Genomic DNA, 25520 nt, shown 5'->3' with positions numbered 1-25520 from the left:
ATTTATTTTTATGTGGTGCTGAGGATCGAACCCAGTGCCTCACATATGCGAGGCAAGCGCTCTACCACTGAGCTATAGTCCCAGCCCAGAAATTTGTAATTTTTAAGACAAAGGAGACTAAATATAAAAGAGGCCCTTGATGTGAAGGCTGGTTTATGACAACCAAGCCCACAGCAAACTGGAAAAGAATATTTCTTGGCAAAATTTACCAATATAGAAAAGCTTGTGCATAGGAAGAAAAGAGGAAGGAGAAAAGGTTGAAGGAAAGGGACAAGAGGGAGGGGACAATTTTTGTCCAACGAAGACCAAAATGTTCTTTTTCAGGCTCATGTATTTCCCAGGTTGTTCTCAGAAAGAACAGGGACTCTTTGCTCTGTTGTGGAAAGCTTACTGAAGACAGCAACCCCGGATACCCCATGTCTCTTCCATGGACAGGGAGATCTTAGTGCCTGAAACGTAGGAAGAATGTCCTCCTCCAAAGTCACTGATGATGTGGCTGTGTCAGAGGCAACAGGAGCTGTCACTTCTCCCCACCCCTGCATTCTGGCCATGGTTGCTCCTGTCACCCTCTTGCTGTCCCAGAGATGTGCATCCACACAAAGCCCACACCTGGGCTCAGGATTGCCACCCTCCACATAAGTACTTTACACAGCATAAGGACCAAGTCCACTGAGCTCTGTGGTCCAACTCCCCTCCCGCAAAGGCACCCAGCTTCCCTGCAACCAGCCTGAAGGAATCCTGCCTCCTGGAGCCTTTAAGCATGAACAGTTCCCCAGAATCCTTGCTTCACTCCTAGCCTGCAAGCTTTCTCCTGCCACCAAGCCCAGGCATATGGGGACTCTCTCCCTGAACCAAGGACCACGCTGGAGCATGCTGTGAAACAGAGAAAGGGAGGAAAGAGGCTGGTGTATCTCTGCCTCTTTCTGAATGAGGGTGGAGGGCTAGGAAGGGACATGAGGGCCATGGGAGGTCACTCCAGCTGCGGAGTCTGTCAGTTGATTCCCACGCTGAGTCACACGGGGCTGGAGGATGCAGTCAGACACAAGTTTATTGGTGGAGCTGCAGCAAGAGTCCTCCCTCCCCTGGGAGAGCCAGCCGGGGGCACAGCACCAACAGAGGGATGGACAGACAGACTCCCAGACAGACCCATGGGTGGAGCAGACTCATAGAGACCATAGCACAGCCACACAGGCAGAGACACCAAGGCCACAGCACCAAGGAACACACACACAGACAAAACCACAGGGCTAAGACACATGGAGAAAGTGCAGGCTTTGGGACCCCTGCATAGACAGAGCGAGGGCCACATGGGGAGGGGGCCCCTGCTGACCTCCCCAGGCATAGGCACACCAAGAGCACAGAGAGGCAGATGACCCAGCCACACAGCCAGACAGGCTGCCACACAGACACATGGATTGCACAGAAAGGACATGCGCGGCTCTCCAGGCTGTGGGGAGCAGGGACTGTGGGGGCTTCTTACATCCCCCTGCCTCTGACCTGCTTCCAGCTGTTCAGCCTGACTCCCACCCAACACTCCCCCCCACACACTTTGGTCTTGCTCACTGGGGCTGGAGCTGGGGCGTTTGGCAGGTGGAAGAGGGAGAGAGGAAAAGGTATGGGCCCAGCTCCATTCCTTCTCCGTGACCAGGGAGGCAGGTGCTGAGAGTCCAGGACTTAGCCTGGGCCTGGCAGTGGGGTGAGGGTGGGGCTGTGGCTCAGGCTTGGGGTGGCTCCTGGCAGCGTGGACACCGGGCCATCTCAGATCTGTACCGCTCTACCTGCAGGGTACAGCTGGAGATTCCAAACCGGGAGTAGAGCCGGGATGATGCTTCTTTCAGGACAGCCTCAGGGTCAGCCGTGGAGTCTGTGGGAGAGAGATAAGAGGCAGCCTCAGTCCCCAGGGAGTCAGAACCAGGCAGGCTGCGATAAGGACAGAGTGAAGGGGGCCTGAGGGCTGCATAGCCTGAAAGCTAGGCATGAATGGCGCACTTGCTTTTCTTTCTGTATTGTATGAATAGCATAAAATCATCAAAGAAAATGTCAGAAAGACTCACCCTAATAGACCATGGTTAACACACTAAACTGTTCCTACTATTCTATTTTCTTCTACCTTTGAGTATTAACATACAGCTAGATGTTTCATCAACCACACTACCCGGCTTTCCAGGACAATTCAGATGTTAAACATTCTGTCTCATTGTCCTGCTAGAGTTACCATCAAGTATCCCACAAGTTATGATATTTTTGGCATCTAAATTGCATGCCTCTGATTGCTTCTTGCATCTGGAAGAAACTCAAAAATTCTTTGTCAGCTCATGAGTCACTGTATATATTTTTAATAGTTGAATCATAATGTAGATATAATTTTATATTCAGCTTTTTTCTCAGCATTATACCATAAACATTTTTCCTAGTTGCCATACAGACTTCATAATTGTCATTTTTAATAGTGATGTGATATCCCACTGAGTGGCATAAGTTAACTGTGCCCCATCACTAGACCTATAGATACTAGTGGTTTTTTTTTAAATGATTGTTGGTTTCTAATACTACCTCAGAAAGGGTGAAACCTCCCCCAGAACACAGTGTCAAGGCCTCCTTCTTTCTAGTGTGTGTGTGACAGAGAGAAAGAAAGATCAAGAATAAAACAATCCCCAGTAATTCAGCCTACTGTCACATGTTGAGGGCCAGAGGATGGTTCCAGGAAGGTAATGGTTGGGGCCAGTGTAGACTCACCAATGGCCAGGTGTGCAGAGGCAACATGGTAAGTAAGTGTCAAGGCCCACAGGTGCAGCTCATGGGTTGCGCGGACTCCTGGCACCGACAGCAGTGTATCTCTTACAGGTTCAAACCCCACACCGCTGGGGGCACCTGCAACCAGCACCATAATGTCTTACTGCTAGGGCTGCTCTTGCCCAGAGGCAGTCCCCCCAGACTCCGCCTCCCTGATCCTATATCCACCGGCCATGTGGACCTCCATGATCTGCCCTGTGTTCCAATCCTTCTTTCCCTAATAGGTCTCATGACTCAGCCTTTGTACACTCCTTCAGAGAAAAGAGGGGCGGCCCAGTGCTGGGGTTTTGTCAGAGAGGCCTCTGGGGTGGGAAGCAGTAGCTTTGGATTCACCTTCCATGAGGATGTGAAGAACATCTCGGAGGGTGGGGGCGGTGGATCCAAGGGCACAGATGGAGAAGAAGAAAGTGCTGATGGGGTCAGCCGCCTTGTACTGAGGCTATGGAGAAAGAGATCCTTAAGCCCAGGAAACAGGGACCTCTAGAGGAAGGTCTTGGGGGAATCAGACAAATAAGAGGTGAGAGGGGAGCCCTGCAGAGGGGAAACAGGAATGTGACCCAGGGCAAGAAAAGGCTGGGAGCTGGGAGCCTGAAGGAGGCTGTCAGAGGCTGAGGGTTTCTGAAGGAGGGGCTGGGACTTGGAGTGAGAAGGAGGGCTGGGGTAGGCCTCCACAGGTGGTACCTTGAAGTAGATGAGGACAGAGGCAGCCAGTACCCCGAAGCTCTGCACGAGGTCCCCCAACACATGCACGAAGGCCGCCCGGACGCTGGTGTTCCCCATGGACAGGGGGTCACCAGGCCCTTCTTCCAGCGGTGCATACTCTGCCCCGCTAGAACTGTGGCTGTGGGAAGGCCCAGCCTGGTGCAGCACAAAGGCCATTCTGAGGGGAAAGCAGAGCAGCTCAGCACAGGCATCCTCTCTGACCTCCTCTGCCCCGCTTCCATGCCACCTCCTCCCACCGCCCCAGGAGCCCAATCTACCTGTGTTCCCAGCCCCAGGAAGAAACCAGCATTGCCTAAGAGAGATAAATAATGCAGCCTGGGGGAAACAATACTGGACTTGGTGCCAGAGACATAGATTCAAATCCTAGCCTTACTAGTTAATTAGCTGTATGACCTGGACAAGTTACCTAGACCCCCACCAGAATCTTTTACACTCATGGAAAACAAGGAATAATACTACCAACTTCAAAGGGTGATTTGAGGTTTAATTGAGATTATACCGATGAAAAAACCCCCAAAGGGGCCAGTACACAGCAGGCCCTTTACAAATGTCTGTTCACTCTGAATTATAGGTCTCTGCCCTGGCCCCTTTTCTAGCTGACCCAAAGCAGACAGTGGAGAACCGTGTGTGGAAGAGCCAGCTCTCTCATCCTGGAAGAAGAGCCCTCGCCCTGAGTCCCACATAGTGCCTGCTCCACACTGGAACGTACATCATATTGGCACAGACTGCAATGCTGGCGGTCAGCAGCATGGGCTCTGCCTCGATGTGGTAGTCACTGTGCAGCAGGCGGAGGAAGGCCAGGTACAGGAGGACACCAGTGACCATCCAGAGGGAGACCACAGAGGCCAAAGCCCCCAGAGTCTCTGCAGGGGGAGACAAGCTGTCAGAGACATGCTCAGGACCCTGAGAGGTGCTTTCTGCAACATTTAGGGGCATTGGGTCATGCAGGGCCTTACCTGAGCGGTGCCAGCCAAAGGTCATGGTGCGGGACGCTGGCCGGGCAGAGAGCCAAAGGGAGAAGAGGCTGCCCATCATGCTACCCACATCTGCCAGCAAGTGGACGGCATCAGTCATAATGGCCAGGCTGTGTGCCAAATACCCACCTGCAAGGGCAAAATTATGTGAAGTCTAGTTCCCTTTAGGAAGTATCACATAGTTTGTGCTCACAGACACAGAAAATAAATAGAGGAGAACACACAAAAATGAAAACTGGGGGGCTGGGGGTGCAGCTTAGTCGTAGAGCACTCGCCTAGCACATCCAGGGTACTGGGTTGGATCCTCAGCACCACATAAAAATAAAATAAAGGCATTGTGTCCAACTACAACTAAAACAAAATAAAAGAAAACTGGGTTTTTTGGGTGTGATTAAGGGCAGGTTTTTTATTTATTCTTTTCATGCATCCATGTTTTCAGGTTTTTCTACAATGATATTCTATTTTAATAAAAAGACACAGCTTTTTTAAATACCAGCCAACACGGAGAGGTCAGCCCTGGCCTGCCAGCACTGCCCTCACTCACCCTGAACCCCCCTTGAAGTTTTGTCTTTAATACCACCCCTCTTCCCGCCTCCTGAGTCCTGGGCACACCCCTCCCACCCCTCCACCTACCGCCTCTCCACTCAGGAATCCCTGGACTGGCACAGGTTGGAGAGCTGCTCCCCACTTACCCACCACCTCCCCAGTCATGAAGACGACACACACAGCACAGGCGGCGTACAGCTGCTTCCGCGCCCGCATTCTCTCAGGCGTGAGGCCGGGCGGTGGCATGGAGTCCCTGTGGCAGTGGTGGAAGGGCATCTCCACAGGCTTGGGCTCCTCAGGGAGGGGCTCCGAGGGCTCTGTGAAGAGACTGAGAGGGCAACACCATTCCACCTGGAGTCTGGCCCCTGTCAGGCTGACCTGCTCATTCCCAGGTCCTCATCCCCCGTGCTGGCCTCAGCAAATGCTGACCATCTCCCACACTTTCCCTAGGCCGGGTCATGCCCTAAGCTTTGTGGACAGACGGAGGCCATTAAATAGTTTAGACCCTGACCTCCCTTTTCCTTCCATATACAGAGCCACAGAATTTCACAGCTGGAAGGCATCTTACAGATGAATGGTCCCATCTAACAATTTAATAAAGAAATGAGAAGTGTGAGGCTCAGAGCAGGAAGGGACTGATGGGGGCCCCACAGTTGGCTGGTGGTAGAGTTGACAGTAGAACCCAACCAAATTAATTTGCTATGATAGGCAATACCAGGAAGACACAATGAATGGGACATCCTTCCTGGTCTCTGGGAGGTCTTGATGAGCAAGATGAATGTGCACTTAGACACTATGATACAGCCCAGGGCGGCTATTGGCAGCAGAGCACCTCTCAGGTGAGTTCTAGTGAGGAAGGCAGCGAAACAACTGACGGAGGCAACATGAAGAGGCTCTTGAAGAATGGGAAGGATTTTGATAGAGTGAATGTGCCAGGCAAAGGCAACATGAAGGGACACTGGTGTGATAATGTGGAGCAGGACTCAGCACATGAACATGGCTCTCCCAGCCCTCTTCCTGGTGCTTCCACTCCCAGAGCCTGCCCTCCCTATCTAGATACTCAGCAAAAGTGCTGTCCTTTCAGAGAGGAGTAGAATATTGAGACCCAAAACATCTGAGATTCCCAGCTCAGAAAACTGATGGCTCCAGAGCTGAGGCTGTCATAGGAAGAAGAGCTGCAGCCTGCTACGGCTGGAGATGCTGGTATGGGAGCACTGGTTTGGAGTCTGCCACAGGTTAACTGGACTTCAGTCTAACCATAAGCACCTAGAGGCCCTCTTAGCTACATGGCACCATGGCCTATCTTGACAAGTGAATGGGGACAGAGGCCTCCCTGGAGGGTGCCAGAGGCTGAGCTTGGGCTATTTTAGGTCTTTTCTGACCCAATTCTCACCCCATCACTATCCAAACTGAACCCCAGCAAGGACAGAACCATCCACAGAATAAAGAACCTAAACAAATGAACAAAACACCCATGACAATCTAAAATAGTTGTGGAGGTGTGATAAGAATACCCATGAGGGAAAATGATGGCTCCAAACAGAAACTCATCACAGAGGTGCAGTGGAAAGGGTGCCTGGGACCTGCTGGCTGAAGAAAGCTCCGCAAGTAGGTGAACCAAGGTTTGAGGGAAGCTGAGGGCATTTGATGCTTGTGGGGAAAATCCAAGTGCTGGTAGGAAAATTTATCTCCTGGATATCAAAAGCCCCTTCCAAGACATAGAACTTGGGTATACATGTTTCTGGGTATTTTCAGAGGGAGTGGGGAGATGAGAGTGGCTTTGAAGTCCATCCTTACTCTTTTTATGAGGTGTGCCAGGCAGTGCATACATATAGAAGTCCAGTCTGGTGGGAGAGACAGATGTGTAACAAGTAGCTTCTAGGCAGGGAGAGGCTATCGAGGTGAGGTTATGAACAAAGGACTTTGGGGCACTGTTGGGAGTGACCACCTCTAATGGGGGTGGAGAGAACTTCACAGGGGAAGACATGAGCCCTAGGTGGAGGAGGGTTCTCCTGACACAACCATGACAAGGTTTGCAGCTTGCAGTTTAAGTGTGAGACGAAAGGGGAAAGGAAATGATGGCTTCAAAGGAACATAAAGGGAGATGTGCTGATTTACTGAACAAATATCTTCCTGCAGAGATGACTTTGCAGATGGGATGGAGAGAGGAGAAGAGGTGGAGGGGTCGAGCACAGACCAGGCCTGAGACTCTGGGTGCAGTGTGAGAGCATGGGCAGGTAGATAGGAAGAGCCTCTTTTTGAAAACCCTGCAGGATTTGGTGACTAATGGTCATATGAGAATGGAGATGGGCTGGGAGTCAGAGTCACAGAGACTGGGTGGCTTTAGGGGCAGTGGGCAGGGCGCCTTCTCTGGCCTCATAAGGCACAGCACAACCAATCATCAAGGTAGTTATCCATCAACAGGCTGCTCCCTTTTGTTCTGCATGAATTGGGAATGAAACAGACCTCCTAGTCGGGATGCCAGGGGTATGTGTGGGCCCGGATAGCTACATTCTGTTGAGTGGGTAAAAGCTGTTCCCTCTCCTGGCCATCAAAGCCCTCAACAAACAAATTAAATCTAGTGGGGAAGGCAGGGTGATGTGAGCAAGGGAGCAGGAGCTGATGCAAAGTCAAAAGGATACCTGAGAGATGACAGGGTCATAGCTGGAGCCCCTACAGCGGCCCACCTCTGCAGTCCCCTGCAGGAAGTCTTCCCTCTCTTCTGCTCACCCATTCCCTCAATCACCCAGGTTTAAGGTCCCCTCCCAAGGAAAGTGCTAGAAACACACAAAAGCACCTCATCAAAGACAAAGGGAGCGGGGCGGGAGAGAAACAGAAAGATTAGGAGAGACAGAGAGAAAGATTAGGAAGAGAAAAACCTGGAGACCATGCCAAATTCTGGAGACAAACAGACGGTCAGCCACCAGACAAAATGGCTAGCAGAAGTGACCATGAAAGGCCTAGCGCTGCCGCCGAGGGGTAAGGCGGATGGAGCCGGCGGGCTCCGGGCGCGGGAGGCTGGCAGGGTGCGGAGGCGGTTCTCCAGCCGCCCCCGGCCCGCTGTCCCGGCCGCTCCGCGCGCCTCATTTCACACCTCGCCGCCCCCGGCCCCGTCTGTGCCGAGCCGGGAATACCCCCAGCCGCCCTTACCGCACCTGCTCCTTCCTAGCCGCCCCCTCTCTTCCCCGCGGCCGCTAGCTCCCCAGGAGCCGGGAAGACCCGCCACCGAGCCGGGCTCATCTTCGGGCCCGGGTGCCCACAACTGGCCGCGGCTGGAGGGGGCGCCCCTAGCCCGGGCGTGCGGAGAGATGGGCTCGGGGCCTAGACATGGAGCTCCGAACCCTGGGTGGTGAGGTGTTCCCGCCGCCAGGGCCCGGGGCAATGCGGACATCGGGGCACCTGGCGTGGACTCTGGCCCGACGGAGCGACAGACGCTCCCAGGGAAGTCAGACGCGGCGGGGGCGGCAGGGGGGCGGGAGGAATGCCGACTGGGGACCAGCTTCGCGGGAGCGGGAGAAAATGGAATGGCCGGGAGGAGACACAGCGGGCTGCAGGCCGGAGGGGATCGGGCTGCTAGGGAGGGCTGGCTGGGGCCAGGGGCTCTGTGCGCCCGAAGGGAACGAAGCCCCGCGCCGCGAAGCCGAGGGAGCTGCTGTACGCTTGGGTGGCCGGCCGAGCCCGCACCGAAGGAGACAACGAAATGGACAGAATGGCAGGAGGATGGAGCCCCCGGGCCGAGGGCCAGCCCTGGTCTATCCTACCTCTTCAAACGCAGGCCGCCGCCGGCGCCGCCACGGTCCCGGGGGCTCACGAGGCGAGTGGTCTCTGAGCCTCCAGTGGCGGAAGAAGGCTCCATGTCCAGCTGCTCCGACCGTCTAGGCCCCACCGAAGGAGGGAGAGGCGGGGCCGGCCTCGCGCTGTGTCCGAGCAGCCCGCGGACCCCCGGACTCCCCCCAGGGCCGCGAGGCCACCAGAGTGGAGGGAACTGCGGAGACTATAGTGCGCGGAGTCCGAACTGCAGATCCCGCGGCAGCTAGAGCCCCGCCCCGCGTGGGGCTATCTCCTAAAGCCCCGCCTCCAGGCTCCCCGTCCCCTCTCCCACGCCTAAACCCCGCCCCCTAAGCCCCGCCCTCATACCCAAAGCCCTATTTTCCCGCGCCAGAGCCAGGTGGGGACACGCGGAGCGCCCTGCCACCCCAGTTCTAGAGAACGTTCAATCTGCACAGCCCCACCCTTTAAGTGGACCGGTTCCGCCCCTGCCCCAACTCCCACCCAGCCGTTCCAAGACAAGCTCCTCAGGCTTAGGGACCTCCCAAGGACCAACTTTAGCCCAAGGAAACCCACCCTTGCAGGCCTGCTTGGAGTGTCGCCCTGCCACCCAGTAAGTGGCTCCAGTTTCCGCGCGTAGACAGAAACAAGGGCCAAATCTATCTCTAGAGAACCAAGAAGAATGTGGGGTGAGCAAAGACACATCCCAGAGAACCTCAAGAACACTGGCAAGAAAACCCACTGTGGAATCTCTGGGGTAGGAATTCACAGCAAAATCTCAGTTGAGCACTGTTCCGCTAATAGTTTACTTTTACACAGGACCTTGAGTGACAAAAAGCTTCCTTCTGTCCATTATTATCCCTACTTTTTTTTAGATAAGTAAATTGGGTCCCCCAAAAATGTCCAAGACCATGCAGTACATAAATAAAGGTCCCTGAATGAAACCTCATTCTCTTTCTCTCCCAGATCGGGCTAGGGCGCCCCACTGGAACTGAAGAGTGTGAGTCACAGTGCTTTCACTGAGAGGCTGAGACAGCAGGAGTAGTACCATCTTTCTGGGGTCACAAGCCACTGGTTATGGAGGCAGGTTGCAGTCAGCTTGTGATTCCTTATCTCCATAAGTGGAGCACCTTCTGGGGCATTATCTCATTTGGGGAGCATTAAAACCTAGTATAAGGAGTGACTTACGGCAAAGTAGATGGCCGAGGCTAGAGTTGAAGCTTCAAATGCTCAATGCTTTCTGCCCCTCGCACTTGCCGCCCCTGTAGAATGAAAACGGGGTGGAAACTGGATTGTGCACTCTAAGCTGCGACAGTCTGTGAAGAGGAGGGTCCGTGGGAGGAGGGGAGAGAATAAGCAGGGATGAGGAAGCACTGAGTGTGGAAATGGTTAGTGAAGGAGGGCGGGCAAGGAACTCATCAACCGCATCTTTCAGAACATACTGGGCGTCCTGAACTAATAGACACCTACCCTCGACATTATTGTTAAAAAAAAAAAAAATGAGACCCTGTGTGCACTTAAAAAAACAAAAAACCCTGGAGCACGTGCCAGCTGGAGTGACTGGAAGTGATGGGGTTAACCCGGGAGAGCTTCGCGGAGGAGGTGAGGCTTAAAACGGATTAGGCAAACTGGGCGGCGAGCTGGCTGTTCCGGCGGGGAAGAATGCCTCTCGGCTCTTGCCAAGGTTTGCGGGTGGAGGGTGCTAAGGGATCGCACTGAGCGGCGCAACCCAGCAGAAAAAGAGAACCGAGGGTCTGCGCTCGCCCTCCCCACCGCTCCTCCACCCACGCCGCGCTCCGCGCCGCTGCCAGCCTTTCCCTGTAGCCAGTACCCGCACCGGCGCCTCACGTACGACCAAGGCTGGGCCAAGACCCGCTAGGGGCAAGCGAGCCAGGGAAGCGCCGGGTCGGTGGGCGGGGCTCTCCAATCTCCCTAGGGACTAGAGGTTGAAGGGACCTCAGCTCTCTGCTCAGGTCACAGGAGGGCAAACTGGGGTAGTGAGGTGAAACCACCGACCAAGGTCACCTTTGTTGGCCTGTGTCAGAGCCACAGTGCCGCTCATGCCCCTGCCCGGTTGTGCCAGGGCCCCGACTCGTCCCCGGGCGCCGTCGGTTTTCTAAACTCGCCACCCAGCCTGGGGCTTCCCCAATTCTGAAAATCCTGGAGCTGGGATGATCAGGAGCTCCACCGCACTCCAAGGCGTGGTGCACTCGCCTCGTCCCCAGCTGCCCGGGTAGCCTAGCTCTAGAATGGGGAGAAACCGCGGGGCCTACACGGGGACCCAGCTCCTTGGCCCGCCTCGCTGATGACGACAACAGGGGACGTGACAACAATGGCTTCCTCCGGGATTTCCCTTCCTGGATATCCACCGGCGCGCGGAAAGCAGTCCCGACTGCCCGGGAGGGGATGCAGACATAGGCACGTGCCCGCCCCACCACCCGGTGGGATACAAGCTGGCGGGGAGAGAGAGGGGGGCCTCGGAGCGAGTGGATGACAGGCTGGCTGGATGTCTGGCTGCTGAACGTGACGCCTCCGCAAGCCTAGGGAGCCGGCGGTGGGAATACCAACAGTTGCCTTCGCTTGAGAATCTGTGTAAGAAAAGCTTGGCGGCAAGAGTGGTGCTTGCACCTGTTTACCCAAGAGTCATCAAGTGGCCCTATTTCCAAATTTTGCAAAGGTCCTCTTGAACGCCAAGCCTGAGGGAATCATGCTGCACCTGGATAGGAATTTGGGATTTTCTTCAGGAGTTGGAAGGTCAGCCTACGATGGAGTCCTGTATGGAACTGTTGGTTTTTTGTTTGGTTTGGTTAGGTTTGGTACAGGGGATTGAACAGTAGGGGTGCTTTACCAGGAACTACATCCCCTGTACTTTTTATTTTTTCATTTTGAGACAGGGTCTTGTTAAATGACCAAGGCTAGCCTTGAACTTGGATCAACCTGCCTCAACTGCTAGTGGCTAGGATTGTAGGTAGGCACCACTGCCTCTGGATGGAACTATGGTCTTTTAAGAACTATTCATTCAACATTTATTCAACACTTATTCCCTGCCACATATCCTGCTAGCTTAGCTGGAGATGGGTGGTAAACAAAATAGAGTTCCTCCCCTCCTCATTCTAACTTTACTGCAAAAGAGCTGTCCTCTGGAGTTCTTTGTACCCACATGCTTTTACTGCTCTGCTTTGGTAACAGTCATTAGGCAGAACTTGGTCCCAAAGACATGATGGAAGCAGGAAGCCCTGGATGTTCCTAGGGTAGGTCCCCTGAAGGGGTCCTCTGGTGGAACAGGTCAGAAGATACTACAGGGGGACCCATGCTAAAAGTCCATGCTAGATCATTCATATTGGAAGAGGAGAGTGAAGCCCAGTGCACCCCAGTGTTGAGGTTAAGTTAGCCTAGGGACATTAGGCAAAATTTGGAATCTAAGCATGAGCAAAAACTAACACTTGCAAGAGCCAATCCAAGCTGGAGAGGACAGGCTAAGGCAACCTGGAGATCCAACTTCTACTCCATTCTCCACTCAGATGTCACTTCCAAAGAAGCCTTTCCTGACTTCCCCCAGGCTAGGGATGTACTTCTCTGGTTCTCTCAGCACCCACCGAGCTTATCTGACCATAGTAATCACATTGTCAAAACCATTTGCTTGACTATCTTCTCACTAGAGAGAGGTTAAGCTCCCTGAAGGGAAGAGGGTGTCTTTCTCATGCTGGATCCCCAAAGCCCCAATAGTGGCAGTACACAGTCCTTAATTAAGCCTCCCCGAAGAGAATGAGCTGGTCATCAAGGAGGAAGAAGGATGGAGGAAGCTGACTTTTAGTTGACAACAGAGAAGATAAGAAAGGGCTGCAGCTTAAGGATTCCTGGCCCCCAACTGGGTTAGTTCTCATGTACTTCTATTGCACACTACGTTTTTCTTTCCTAGCATTTATCACCCTATACTTAAATTTCTACTTGAAAATGATGTGTTTCTTCACTTGGCTTCCAGGATACCATAATCTGGTTTTCCTCCTACTTTGCTGACTGCTTATTTTCAGTCTCTTTTACTGGTTCCTCCTCATCTCAATCTTGCAATGTTGGATTGGCCCAGGAATTGGCCAGCCTTTTCTCTTATCTTTCTGCACTTATTTCTACCATCTATCACCCAATCTTAAGCCTTTAAGTACTATTCAATAATAACAAAAAGCAGGGGTTGTTGAAGTTGGATGTAAGATATATGAGGAATCATGGTACTATTCTATTTTTGTATGTGAAATTATTTTTTAAAGATTAAAATATAAATGGCTCTATAGATGATAATTCCTAGGTATCTCACTTGGACTTCAAATTCCTATGCCCAAATGTCAGTTTGACATTCTCTCCTGAATGTCTTAACAGCAAGCATCTCCAGATTCATTAATCTAAAGCTGAGCTCTTGATCACCATTCCATCCCAAACCTCTTTTCTTTAGCCCTCACATGTCAGAACATGGCAACTCCATCCTCCATGTGTATAGGTTAGCAACTTTAGGGTTATCTTTGACTCTTCTATTTTATTATCCCACATTCAATTTGTCAGCAAATTCTGCTCCTACCCTTGTCCAAACCACTACCATCTGCCTTCTTGATTGTCATATTAGCCTGCTAGGTGGTCCCCCTGTTTCCTCTAGTCTTATTGCCCTGTATCCTTTTCTCAATGTAGTAGCTAGGCAACATATGTCAGATTTTGCTAATCCCCATCTTGTTCAGAGAACCAGCCAAAGTCCTTCTAATGTCCTACAAGGCTCTACACTGATCTCAGTTCATACTCATTACTATCACTCTCCAGTCACTCCGGCCTTTCTGTGAGTCCTATAACCCTGCAACACACCAGATAACCTCCTGCCCTAGGGCCTTTGCATTTGCTCATCTCTACCTCTACTGGATTCAGTCAAATGTATTTATAATCTACCTCTTCACTGGCTTCAGGTTTTGTAGCAAATATCACCATCTCGGATCCCCTCTGCCTGTTCTTTTAAAAACTGCAACCCCTCCCTCATCACAAACTTTCTCCATCTCCATTCCCTGCTTTATTTTTTCTCCATAGCCATTATTACCATCTTATACCCTATTTTTAAAATTTATTTTGTTTGCTATTTTCTTCTATCAGAATATAAGGTCCATGGTGGCAGAAATTTTTTTGTGTATCCCCAGCACCTAGAAGAGTATCTGGCACATATTGGCACCTACTAAATTTTTGTTGAAAGTCGTAATGAAGATGGGCACAGTGGCACATGACTATAATCCTAGTGGCTCGGGAGGCAGGAGCCAGCCTCAGCAAAAGTGAGGTGCTGAGCAACTCAATGAGACCCTGACTCTAAATAAAATACAAAAAAAGGGCTGGGGATGTGGCTCAATGGTCAAGTTCTCCTGAGTTTAACCATTGGTCTCCCCAACCCTCAAAAAAAAAAAAAAAGGTCTAATGAATGTCTCAGTAGGCTATAATCTATTAAATCAGAAAAAGATTTTGAATGCTTATCAATATATAGCTTTGCTTAATAAATATTTGTTGAGAAAGCTATATTATTAAGGAAGAGGACATTTTACAAGGGGACATGGTATAAGAGCAATGGTACAGAGGTAAGGAAGAAATATTTGGGGTGGGAGGAGATGTCATTTGGATTATTGTAGAAAGTTCACTTTAGGATGATAGAAGAGAGTGAGCTTGGAAACATAAGTCGCTATCAAGTTATAGAGTTCATTGACAGATTTCAAAGGCTGCTTTGCATCCTGTAGGCTACAAGAAGAGTGGCTTTGAGGAAAGGACTACTTAAAATCACTAATCTGACGAGGCCATAGTGGCATGTACCTGTAATCCCAGCCACTAGGGGAGGCTGAGGCAGGAGGGTCATAAGTTTGAGAGCCAGTCTCTGTCTCAACATTAAAAAAAAAAAAAAAAAAAAAAACAAGGGCTGGAAATGTAGCTCAATGGTAAAGCACCTTTGGGTTCAATCCCCAGTACAGAGGGGAAAAAAAAAAGAACAGGAGTCTGGTAGCAGGATTCCAGATAAGACTGGACTGGGGAAACAGGAGGGGAGGACCACATCTGTTATGATTTGGAACTCCCTTTAAGATTTCAAAAGGGAAATCTTAAAGCTGTGAGAGCTGACAAGAAGGGACAAATAAAAGAGCCATTTTGAAAAAAAAAAAAAAAAAACTAATCAAACCTTTATAACCTGGATTTGGGGAAAACAAATCCACAGCCCAGTGATGCTTGCGTTTTGAGTTTCATTATCTTGGAAGTAGCGATAACTTTAACAGAAACAGAGAAACTAAAAGTAACTACCCATTTACATCATAATGATGAGTTGAGATTTTAGAGTGTGGTTGTGAGGCGAGTGGATGACATTGAGGCGTAGCTTAACAGCTGAAGCCAGGGTATAGACTGGACCTCTGAAGAAGAGAAGAGAGAGCACACACAGACCAAGCATGCAGAATCTCTGCAGTCAACTGTAAGAGAAGGAAAAGGTGCCAGGAAGCGACCAGGAAACTCATATGAGACGTAGGAGAGCCAGAATAACGCAGACCCACAAAATGAGAAGGCAGGAAAGTGATGGGGTTAAACAGGAAGGACAGAGTGATCTAAGGCCAAAGTCTCCTCCCCAAACCTAGCCTGATGATTTTCACTTCACTTAGCCATTCTACCTGAAACTCTAGTTATTCCTCTTGTGTTAGTAAGAATCAAGAGGGTGAGGTATGAGTTGCTTTTCTCGCTATAATATAAATTCTAGTATTGCTTCTGATTGCTTTCCACCTAACCTTTAGGGATGAGATCATCTATGCAGCAATGTTATTTATTAGAAGCACTGAAAGGAAAGGAAGTGAGAGAATTAATTTTGGAGTTCTGGTTGCTTGGGGAGGACTATGGAGATCATTCTGGATAGCCAGAGGATAGCACTGGGTAGGGGAATAAGAAAATGAGGTTCTAGAGGGCTGGGAGAAGGATGCAGAAAGAATGTGGAAAAACATCAGTGAAAATTTGCAAATCATAGAGGAAGGGCTTACTTTTTCCCTTCTTCCTAAAGACAAAGTAAAAAGCAGCATCTCTATTTTGGGCAGGGCAGGTATTGGGAATGGAAGCTCTCTGCTACTGAGCTACCAGTTGTTTTTACTTTGCTAAGCTGTCTAGGCTGGCCCTGAATTTGACAATCCTCCTGTCTTAGTCTCCCAAGCAACTTGGATTACAGGCATATGCCACTGTGCACAGCAACTTCTCTCTATAAAATTGGGAGGATACCACACAGAAAGAATTATTTCAATAATAATAGTGATAATTATTATACTGCAGAATTCCCATATACCAGGCTCTGTTCAAATTAAGAACCTGGTAACAACCCTAAGAGGTAAGCACTGTTATCTCCATCTTACAGGTGAGGCAGATGTGCTATTATCCTGGCCTCAGGTCTGCAGCTTCTAGGGTTGTACATTGGAGAGGACAGAGAAATGAAGCAGCTTCTTTAGCTAGAAGCCTTCCACCTCCCAAAACTAAGCTGGGAGGTTTCTGTCACATGGAGAACACAAGCCTTCCTGTGAGGGTAGGGAAAGAGGGACATTCCCTGACATCACCCATGAGAGGACATGAATATCATCTACGGCTTTGGTCTGTCTCTAGCCATAGATTTTAAACTGGAAGGGAGTTGGTGTGTATAAGGAACAATCATGGTATAGACACTGAACTTGGAGTCAGGAAACTTAGGTCTGGACTTCACAGGTGACCTTGAGCACTTGTAAGTTCCTTTGGACTGCACTGGCCTCAATTATAAAAATAAAGGCAGTGGGGTAGAGTTAAATCTCTGAGGTCCTTTCCAGCTTAAAAACTGTGTAATTTCCAGAACCTGGTTGTTGGGTGTGACAAATTATGATCTCTCTCTCCCACCGCATATGTTCCAGAGCGTGGTGTTTTGGGTATAAATATGCCAATGTCTGCTGTCTGTACGTGTGTGTTCCAGCTATATGACTACAACTTTTTGTTTGTGGGTAAACAAGGGATGCTTCGTGGTTTTCTTCAGGAAAGACCAAATGGCTCTGGGAGGCAGAAAACTCTACGATCAGTGATTCAAGTCATGGTGAGAAGGCAAATGATTCCAGAAAAGGTTTGAATCTGTAATGATTCATTGTCAGTTATTTTTGTTTTTCTATTATTTTTGCAACCAAATACAATTAAATCTTGACGTCAGTCCTGTAAGATGGCACAGGTTTTTGTAGAAGAAGCAAACGAAACTCAGGGATTAAGGAACTTGTTCAAGATTACACAGCTCATTAGAGCCAGACCAGAACTGAGATCTCATACTGCTGAAGCCTGGCTTGTGTGTTCTTCTCAATACTATGTGGGGTGTGAGAAGACAGGCTATGTACAGGACACAGTTGGAGGGGCCGTGGTTTTTAGAAGGCAGAGTGGAGGATGCTCCAGCCAGTAAGCTGCAAAGTGGATGCCAGGCTGACTTGCCTGCTATGTTCCCACTCTGCACTTACTGGCTGTAGCATCCTTTCATTCAGAGCAGAGCCTCACATGACTTAAAGATAAAAGCCATTTTTAGGAGCCATGAACTGGATTAATTAGAATGGCAGAGGGCAAGGATGAGAAGCATTAACTTTCTAGAGTTGACTAACTTTCTCCCAGGGCTCACGTCTATAAAATAGGGATGTGGTCATACCCTCACACAGAGTTGTAAGGATCAAAGGCAATGATTGGGTTGAAGTGCCTCTGAAAAGTCACATATACATTTGCTCTTTCATTCAACCAATCAACATTGATTGAGCACCTACAATATCCCAGGGATTGTTAGGAACTGGAGGAATATATATATATATATATATATATATATATATATATATATATTATACATATAAGCAGCTCAGAATCACATTACATATTATCTCTCTTCTCATCCTCGTTTTGTCTCTTCTTGTATAGGACCAGATAATGGGAGATGGGCCCCGTTGTCCTACCCAATCCCCCAGCTTCTGTCCCAGAGAATTGCAGCTATGGCTAAGCCTCCAGGTTTAAATTCCATTGGCAGAGAAATCCCTCAGCTGTAGCTCATTCAACAAATCATCCCTTCATTTCCTGTGAGCCAGGCATGGTTATAGGTGCTGGGGATACATGGTAAATGAACAAAGTCCTGTCCCTTGTAGAGCTGTCAACTGGAAAGTTGGGCCTTAAATCAACACCCAAATAAATATATACTCAAATCATAGTGAAGGGGGCATGAGGTGGGGAGGGAGGAACAGAACCCAGTTTAAAGGCCTCTCTTTGGAGGCATGAGAATAGTCTGTGGAGGAGCCCTCTGGGCAGAGGAAACAGCTCTCTAGGTCAGAGGCCCCTGAAGTAGGAAGGAACACAGTGTCTTCAAAGATGTGACAGGAAAAAAGTGGGGCAGAGCCCACAGCAAGCAGGATGGTGGTTCTCCATGAGACTGGAGTGAGAGGTAGGGGCAGGCCACGCTGGGTCTTGGGGACAGAGGTGCGGAATCCTCTGTAAGGGTACTCTGCTTTGAATGCCTTCTGCTCTCTCTTCCCAGTGCAGTGAAGAAATGAGTTGGCTTGTTCAGTTCGATTTTACTGGCCTTTGCTTCTGATGGACAGTTAGAGATTACTTGGAGAAATCTGGCATAGCACTAACCACCAAAAATAGTCAACGTTAGGTCCTCCTCATTTGCCAAGTCACCTTGAAACTCATCTGATCCAGAGCCAATGGAACTGGATGGGTGTAAAGGATTTCACCCCCACTCCTTGTACTGATCACAGATCTATAGCAATAAATTCACTAATTCACTGTCATTGTGCCTGCTGCATAGGGATTCAGTTTGCTTAGATGACTGATGTCAATGGGGGTAGTTTATTGACTTACCCCTTAAAAACCTAGAAGAGGAGGTAAATACGTGCAAATAACTGTAATAAATAGAAGAATGTAATAAAAGCCACAAGAGTAGTAAGGGGCAGGTATTACGGAAATAATAAGACTCTTTCAGTTACATGTTATAGGAGTCACTATGCTCTCCTCTGCAAAGGAAACCAACACCACAAACACTGCCTCCCTTAGGGGATCACAGGACATGAAGCCAGAGAGAGACAGGGGCTCACTGCCCTGCAAGTGGTGATGCAAAATGGTACTTTTGGTGCTTGTCTGGGAAGAAAGTTAGCAATATAGAATAAGAGCTTCGAAAAATATTCTATTTGACCCAAAAATTTCATTTCCAGGAATCTATCCTTAGACAAAAATCAGATTTGTTCAAAGATTTATGCATAATTACATTATGGTACATCATCATGATGGAGTAGTATCTGAATAAAGTTTCAGAAGCAGAGTGGTGACTTTTGGCAAGGCTCAAGATATCATTTTAAAGAGATGTGCCAACGAATCGTTACAATGTAATAGGATAAATGTTTTGACAGATGACGATGAAATGGGAACAACTGGGGGTGAGAAGAAAGAAGTGTCTCAGGAACTGACTTTCGAGGTGACTCTCAAATGCTGTGGAGGGGGTTCCAGGTGGAAGGGAAAGGATCAAGTGGCCACCCCCACATTCTGAGGAATGGGATTGTAATACACTTCTTGAGAAGGCTTGCAGCAGCCATACCTCTCATCCGCTGCCTCGCCAAGCCCGTTGTCTTCCTGTAAGTGAGTTGGAGCACCAGGGTGGCCATCAGGATGGGTGACGCCCTCCCACTGGAGGAGGGATGCGGCAGCAGACTGGGTCGCCGGGGGCTGGAAGCAACGCTCAGCCCAGGGCCTGCGGGTCAGGCCTCCCACGAGCGAAATAAGTCTCACGGCCAACGCGGCCTCTCTGTGTAGCTCTTCCTGCAGCGGCAAAAACCACCCGCAGTCTACTACCCAGCGCGCAAGCGCAGTGGGCCGAGGAACCGGCGGTGTGCAGTTTCACACCTAGAAAGATGGAGGGTGAATGAGGCCTACCTGGTTTAAGAGCCCTACTGGGAGGTAAAGGGCCAAACCCAGCAGGGAGAGGGCACAGAGCTGGAGCTCCCCTTCTGCTTGGTTCTCCCTGCCGAAGGTCTCCCAGGCCTACGCCCTGCTCTCTTTGGTCCTGTCCCTGGCTCCCTCAGTCGGCCTCCCCCGCAGCAACCCCTTTCGGATCCCCTCTCTAGCCCCTGAGGCATCCTTCTGCTCTGTCCCCTACCTGGTTTCTAAGGGGCAGGGATGGGGTGGTTTGAGGGCCAGTGGCTGCGGGTGGGGGCGGGGGAGGACAGAAGTCCCTGGCCTACCTGCAAGCCCCGCCCTCTGACCCTGCATTGGGACCCCTGCCCGCCTTAAACAGTGGAGGATTTGGTCTGAATTGTTTCTTCCTTGGCTGTTGTGGATCTTCCTGATTCTGGACCCAATCTTTAAAGGGGCTGGGGCCACCCTGGTCTTTCAAACCTAGTCATCATGAACTTGGACATGAGTGGGGCTGTTTACTTAAGATAATAGGAGCTCTAGACAAAATCAGGTCCTTCCATGGCTTCCTCTACTTGCTTATGCCTCTCTAGTCTGTGGGGTCGCTGGAGGTCTGGGTAGATGGGGGATCCTGAGAAATGTAAGGGGACGATGTCTTCTCTTTAAAATTCCTTTCTGGTCACCTGCACTCTCCTGGTAGTCAGAGTATCAGCTCACTAGTGTCTTATTCTTGTCCTTTTGGCCCAGAGTATGGCTCATGTGGATGAAGCAGCCCGCAGGTTGTCCCAAACTGGGACAAGTCTCTATGCAGTGCTGGAGCTTAAGAAGGGTGCCTCACCTGAAGAGATCAAAAAGGCCTACAGGTTCAGACCCCAGCTCTTTATTGAACCTAGAGATTTCCTCCACTTAATCCCTGTTCTTTCTACCTTGATTTCTGACCCATTTGTAAACCCCCCCCAAGAAGTCTTTTTAAAAAAATATTTTTATTAGTTGTTGATGAAATTTTTATTTTATTTAATTATTTGTATATGGTGCTGAGAATCGAACCCAGTGCCTCACACATGCTAGACAAGCACTCTACCACTGAGCCACAATCCCAGCCTCCCCAAGAAATCTTTATTTGAGGGACAAAGGAGGCTATCAGCCTCTTTAACATGATATGAGAAAACTTTTAGACCTTGACTACTTACCTCCATCCTTCATACCACATCTCATGCATTCCTCTGCACTAGCTAGAGACCTATCCCTGCCATTCATCCTAACCTTCCCTTCCCAGCCATTCCCTATCTCCTCCCTACCCTCCTTTTGGGTATTGCCTGGGTAGGAGACTGGCCTTGCAGTATCATCCAGACAAGAATCCAGGGAACCCTCAAGCAGCAGAAGTCTTCAAAGAGATCAACACAGCCCATGCTATACTGAGCGACCCTAAGAAGCGGAAAATCTATGACAAGCATGGCTCATTGGGAATATACCTGTATGATCACTATGGGGAAGAAGGAGTCACATACTATTTTACACTGAATAGTTGTTGGTTCAAGGTACACAATTTCTTCCTAGTCTCTGACCCTCTTCTCAGACAAAAGTTTCTATTGTCTCATTTTCTGGGTGTGAGGAGGAAGGAAGGAGGGGAGCTTGAGTGAAATACAGAAGAACTGCTGGATTGAGGGCCACCTTCTACCTTTTAGACACTTGTCCTCCTCTGTGCACTGCTCACTTGTTGTTGTTGCTGCTGCTGCTGCTGTTTTTGCTGTGGAGCCCTACAACCACCTTCTGAGGAGACGAGTAAGAGGAAATATCAACAGAATGTCCGTACTCAACCTAGGAGAGCAGGTGAGGACCACAGGCTGGGACTGAGGTCAGATCTGGATCAGGAATGAAAGAAATGGTTGGGGGTAAGAAAGACCTGTGAAAATGGCAGGTCAGCCTCTAAATATGGCAGTTTCAAGTCTGGAATTGAGGCAAAGTGAAGAAAGGGAAGGCATTTGATATTTTTCTGTGGACCTCATGCCACAGACTGACAGCTTGAATATAATGTTGGCCTCTCCTGACTGTTAAGCTAAGGAATGAGGTGGGAGAACAATAGCTGAGGACAGGTTCGAGGTTGCAGTTTATTGTATCTGCTCAAAAGAAAGATGAGCTGAGGTTGTAACTCTTGTGCAAAATGAAGAATGATATGTCTGAGATGATTCCTACCCCAAATTGTTAAAACTTTAAAATGGTGGATTGGCTGAGGTTTACACCAGTGCCACCTTGTGATGCTAATGAGTAACTGCAAGGTAATGGTTTTCTCATCTGTATATTAAAAAATCGTTAATAGGAGGGCACAGTGGAGCACCTCTATAATCCCAGCAGCTCAGGAGGCTGAGGCAGGAAGATCGCAAGTTCAAAGCCAGCCTCAGCAAAAGATAGGTGCTAAGCAATTCAGTGAGATCCTGTCTCTAAATAAAATATAAAATAAGGCTGGGGTTGTGGCTCAGTGGTCAAGTGCCCCTGAGTTCAATCCCCTGTACCAAAAAAAAAAAAAAAAAAAAAAACCCAAAAAATGTTTACCTGTATAAATATGTGTGTAATTCCATCATAGGAGCAAGAAATAGCTCTTCAGATGATGACGATAGTGATGATTAATAAAATATGAAGAAGATTGAGGTATGTACACTGAAAAGCAGCAATAATTAAAGAAGAGAAGCGTATAAGCTAACTTGAGATGAGTCCTTGGTGGAAAGTTTATATTTTTATAGCATGGGCTCCAGGTGTTTATATCCTTACATAGAGGGTTTGCTTTAAATTCTGCATGATTTTTCTTTGTGATTAATAAGGTGCCAACTTCTTCTGCCATTAGGTGCTGGCCCAATTGAGGGTGCCCTCTGCTACCCAGTCCACTGGACATTGAAGAGAGGAGCAAGTATCCCTGTCCTGATGTTGACCCCAATTTGACTCCTCTTATAAGAACCTCTACATTAAAAGCATTGATAATGTCCATCCCAGTAAGAACACCATCGCTGCCCTCTGTGGTACCACTAACTCTGGCCATATGGGGTCTCTCAGCTACTCCTCATTTTAGCCCTAGTCCTACTTTTAATCTGTGAGAGAGCAGCCCTCCCTTCCCTACCTGTATGAGGTCTCAGGCAGTGATGGCAGAATTTCCTGAGGATTTTTTCCCCGGTGTATGCCTTGGCATTTAAGCCAATGTCAGGCAGGATCCTGAACCACTTGCAGCATCTCCACCAAGATTCTGATAGTAGAGCATGGTGGGTCCTATTCCTGGAGCTGCTGCACCAGTTAATCCTCCTTTGCTGCAACTCGTAGCATCAATCAGCCTCATTTCTAAGCCAATACATTTCTCTGAGGCTGGTGCCCATACCATGGGTGTTGCAGCCTCATCTATGCCACCAAAAGTCAACTTGGGAAACACATGGGTGCATTTGAGACTTATGGGTAGCCATCCCACCACAGATTCTCCTTGACATCACTTACCAGCACAGCAGCCATTGTTAGCCCTGGTTCATGGAGTTGACTGCAGTCCCCATGACAGTGCCTGCTTGCCTCTGTCCTTCACCAAATCTTGTGCATCTTATACATTTTGTTCTTAAATCAGGGACTGAAACATGATGTGCTTTACAATTGTTCCTTCCCCACTCTTGCCTCTTTGTCATCCTCTCCACATCATTTATTTCTCATCCATGCAGGGTCAGGGGCGAGGCACTTCTCTTCTCTTCTCTCCCTTACTGGGGAATATCAGTAAGGGAATATTAGTAAATAAAAGAACTTTTGTGCAATCCCAGTGCATGTGTTGGGCCCGAAAAAAGACAAGTTGTGCTGTAATAGAGAAAACAGCCAATTGCTGAAAAAGACAAGACCGGTGCTTGCATCTGGGATGAGCCCGGCTTGGGAAGTAGAGTCCAGGACAGCGGTGGAGTTGGGGCCAAAGTTTCCCAGAACCTAGTGACTCCGACTTCGTCAGAGCTCTAAGATTTCCCCGGATACTGATTCCCTGGTGCCCAAAATAGGTCCCTGGCATTTGAATCTCCCAGCTTCTCCCAGTTTCCAAGCAAATTTGGTCTTTGGAGTGGCCTTAGTGACGTGTTTGTGGACCAGAATCACACTTCTCCAGGGGCATGCTCATATGACCTGGAGCAGCAGCCACCTCTAGCCTCTGTAGCTGCTTTCCTAGGGTGACATAAAAAAAGGGCTGGGCAAGAACAATCACAGGCCTGAAGTTTGGGACAAGAGGCTATCTCCCTAGTCTCTGGTGCCTCTCTTCTGAATCACACAGTCTTGTGGAGGAGTGCCAGGGTCACTGGCTAAGCCTGAGGAGAAGACTGTAGATCCAGCCAGGTCTTTCCTCCCACCCTGAGCCATGTGTGGTGCTTCTCCCACAACCTGATTTAGAGACTGCCACTGACTGTATGAAGAGGCCATGCCAGAGCATAAGGGTCCAGGGCTCACAGGAGCCTTCACAGCGAGAGCCAGTGAGGAACCCACACCTTTGCTGGTCACTACGTATCAGTAGTGACACTTGCCCTGGTTGTTGCTGCAGGGAGTCACCCATTCCTGAGTGAGTCAGGGTCACTTACTCGGCTGACAGCTGTGGCTCGCCTTACATGAGCTAAATTGGGAGTTGGAATGTCACACAGATGCCCCTTGTCTCCCCACCCCCACGATAATATTAATCTCCTCTCTGGGGAGCAAGGGACAAACAGTGCTGCCCAGAGTGAACCAGAGTGGTTTGGGGAACAAAAGGAGAATCACCCAGGGAGGGAAGGATAAAGCTACATGTGCCTGGCAAGGACACCAAGCAAAGAGCAGACGTGTCTGGAGACAGCCAGGGCAGGACGAGTTTCAGAGGAAGGGACAGAAGATAGAGCAGCACTATTTTAAGAGGGAGCACCAGAAGGGAGCCTAAGAACCCACAGATAGTCTGAGGTGAACAAGGAGGGTCCAGAGGCAGTAGAGAAGGCCAGGACCAGGGCCGCAGCCAGGGCCAGCAGAGCACTGAGGGGATGAACTTCACCGTGGGCTTCAAGCCGCTGCTCGGGGATGCGCACAGCATGGACAGCCTGGAGAAGCAGCTCATCTGCCCCATCTGCCTGGAGATGTTCTCCAAGCCCGTGGTGATCCTGCCCTGCCAGCACAACCTGTGCCGCAAGTGCGCCAATGATGTCTTCCAGGTGGGCTCAGGGCAGGGGTGGTGAGGAACCCCAGAGGGTGCTGGGCAGAGTGCTCTGGGAGGTGGGTGGGGCCACAGTGGCTAGGAGCAGAAGAGCTGGGGTCCTAGGATCCCAAAGTAAGCATGAGTCAGCATTTGCCCTGCAGGCTGGCAAGCATAGCCTGTGCCACAGTGGCTAGAAGGCTGGCATCCACAGGGGACAGCGTGCCCAGCACAAACTGGGTGGAGGTGGTCTCACACTGGCCTCTGTGGGAGCCGCACTATACTCTGCATTCAGTTTGGGGTTTCAGATTTCGAGATCCTTGTGGAAACTCCAGAGAAGAAATCAATGAAATGCTGAAACATTCAGAATGAAATAATAAATCCTGTGACGAAGCCCCAAATGACACCAGAATTACAGTAAAGCCCAAGGCATCAGTTTTGGGGGACAAAGTTTGACCTAATGACAGGATACTGGGATTTCTCCCCAACTTCAGCTCACACCTGTGACCCTTCTAGACTGTTCAGTAAAGAGGCCCAGAGGCTAACAGCTATTGAGGTCAAGACTTACCACACAGACAGAAGGCAGAGAAGAAATTCCCCAAAGTGCAGCCAGTTTTGGTTCATCTTTGGTCATAGAGCATAGTTGAGCAAAGTCACAGATA

At 49.6% G+C, this 25520-nt stretch overlaps 3 protein-coding genes across 4 annotated transcripts in view; 2 read left to right on the top strand and 1 right to left on the bottom strand.

Annotated features, from left to right (window-relative positions):
- Positions 1 to 16: 16 nt before the first annotated feature.
- SLC30A3 (solute carrier family 30 member 3) lies at positions 17 to 11471 on the bottom strand. Of its 2 annotated transcripts, XM_081264514.1 has the most exons (10): positions 10830 to 11471; positions 9993 to 10066; positions 8798 to 9030; positions 5183 to 5364; positions 4473 to 4619; positions 4226 to 4379; positions 3475 to 3673; positions 3127 to 3232; positions 2737 to 2871; positions 21 to 1864 (listed from the first exon to the last, which is right to left on the bottom strand). In XM_081264514.1, the coding sequence occupies exons 3-10, from the start codon at positions 8890 to 8892 to the stop codon at positions 1716 to 1718; spliced, it is 1167 nt and encodes a 388-aa protein (XP_081120640.1). In that variant the 5' UTR covers positions 8893 to 9030; positions 9993 to 10066; positions 10830 to 11471; the 3' UTR covers positions 21 to 1715. The 2 variants fall into 2 exon arrangements, with proteins under 2 accessions (XP_081120641.1, XP_081120640.1); XM_081264515.1 differs by lacking the exons at positions 2737 to 2871; positions 9993 to 10066; positions 10830 to 11471 and having other exon boundaries at positions 17 to 1864; positions 8798 to 9573.
- On the top strand, positions 11420 to 24714 carry DNAJC5G (DnaJ heat shock protein family (Hsp40) member C5 gamma). Its single transcript, XM_081264520.1, has 7 exons — positions 11420 to 11558; positions 19211 to 19275; positions 20457 to 20572; positions 20986 to 21247; positions 21395 to 21539; positions 22291 to 22355; positions 22549 to 24714. Exons 2-6 carry the CDS (start codon positions 19222 to 19224, stop codon positions 22332 to 22334), a joined length of 621 nt encoding a protein of 206 aa, XP_081120646.1. The 5' UTR covers positions 11420 to 11558; positions 19211 to 19221; the 3' UTR covers positions 22335 to 22355; positions 22549 to 24714.
- Positions 24436 to 25520, top strand: part of TRIM54 (tripartite motif containing 54) — a 17815-nt gene continuing 16730 nt past the window's right edge. The window contains exon 1 of the mRNA XM_081264516.1: positions 24436 to 24877. Within this exon, the coding sequence (XP_081120642.1) occupies positions 24710 to 24877 (168 nt within the window). The 5' untranslated portion in view covers positions 24436 to 24709. The remainder of the gene's footprint in view (positions 24878 to 25520) is intronic.

This window comes from Spermophilus citellus (genome assembly GCF_964194105.1).
Source record: "Spermophilus citellus genome assembly, chromosome: 13".
Taxonomy (NCBI): domain Eukaryota; kingdom Metazoa; phylum Chordata; class Mammalia; order Rodentia; family Sciuridae; genus Spermophilus; species Spermophilus citellus.
The sequence above is the reverse complement of the archived record's forward strand: the minus strand, read 5'-3'. Positions and strand labels throughout refer to the sequence as shown.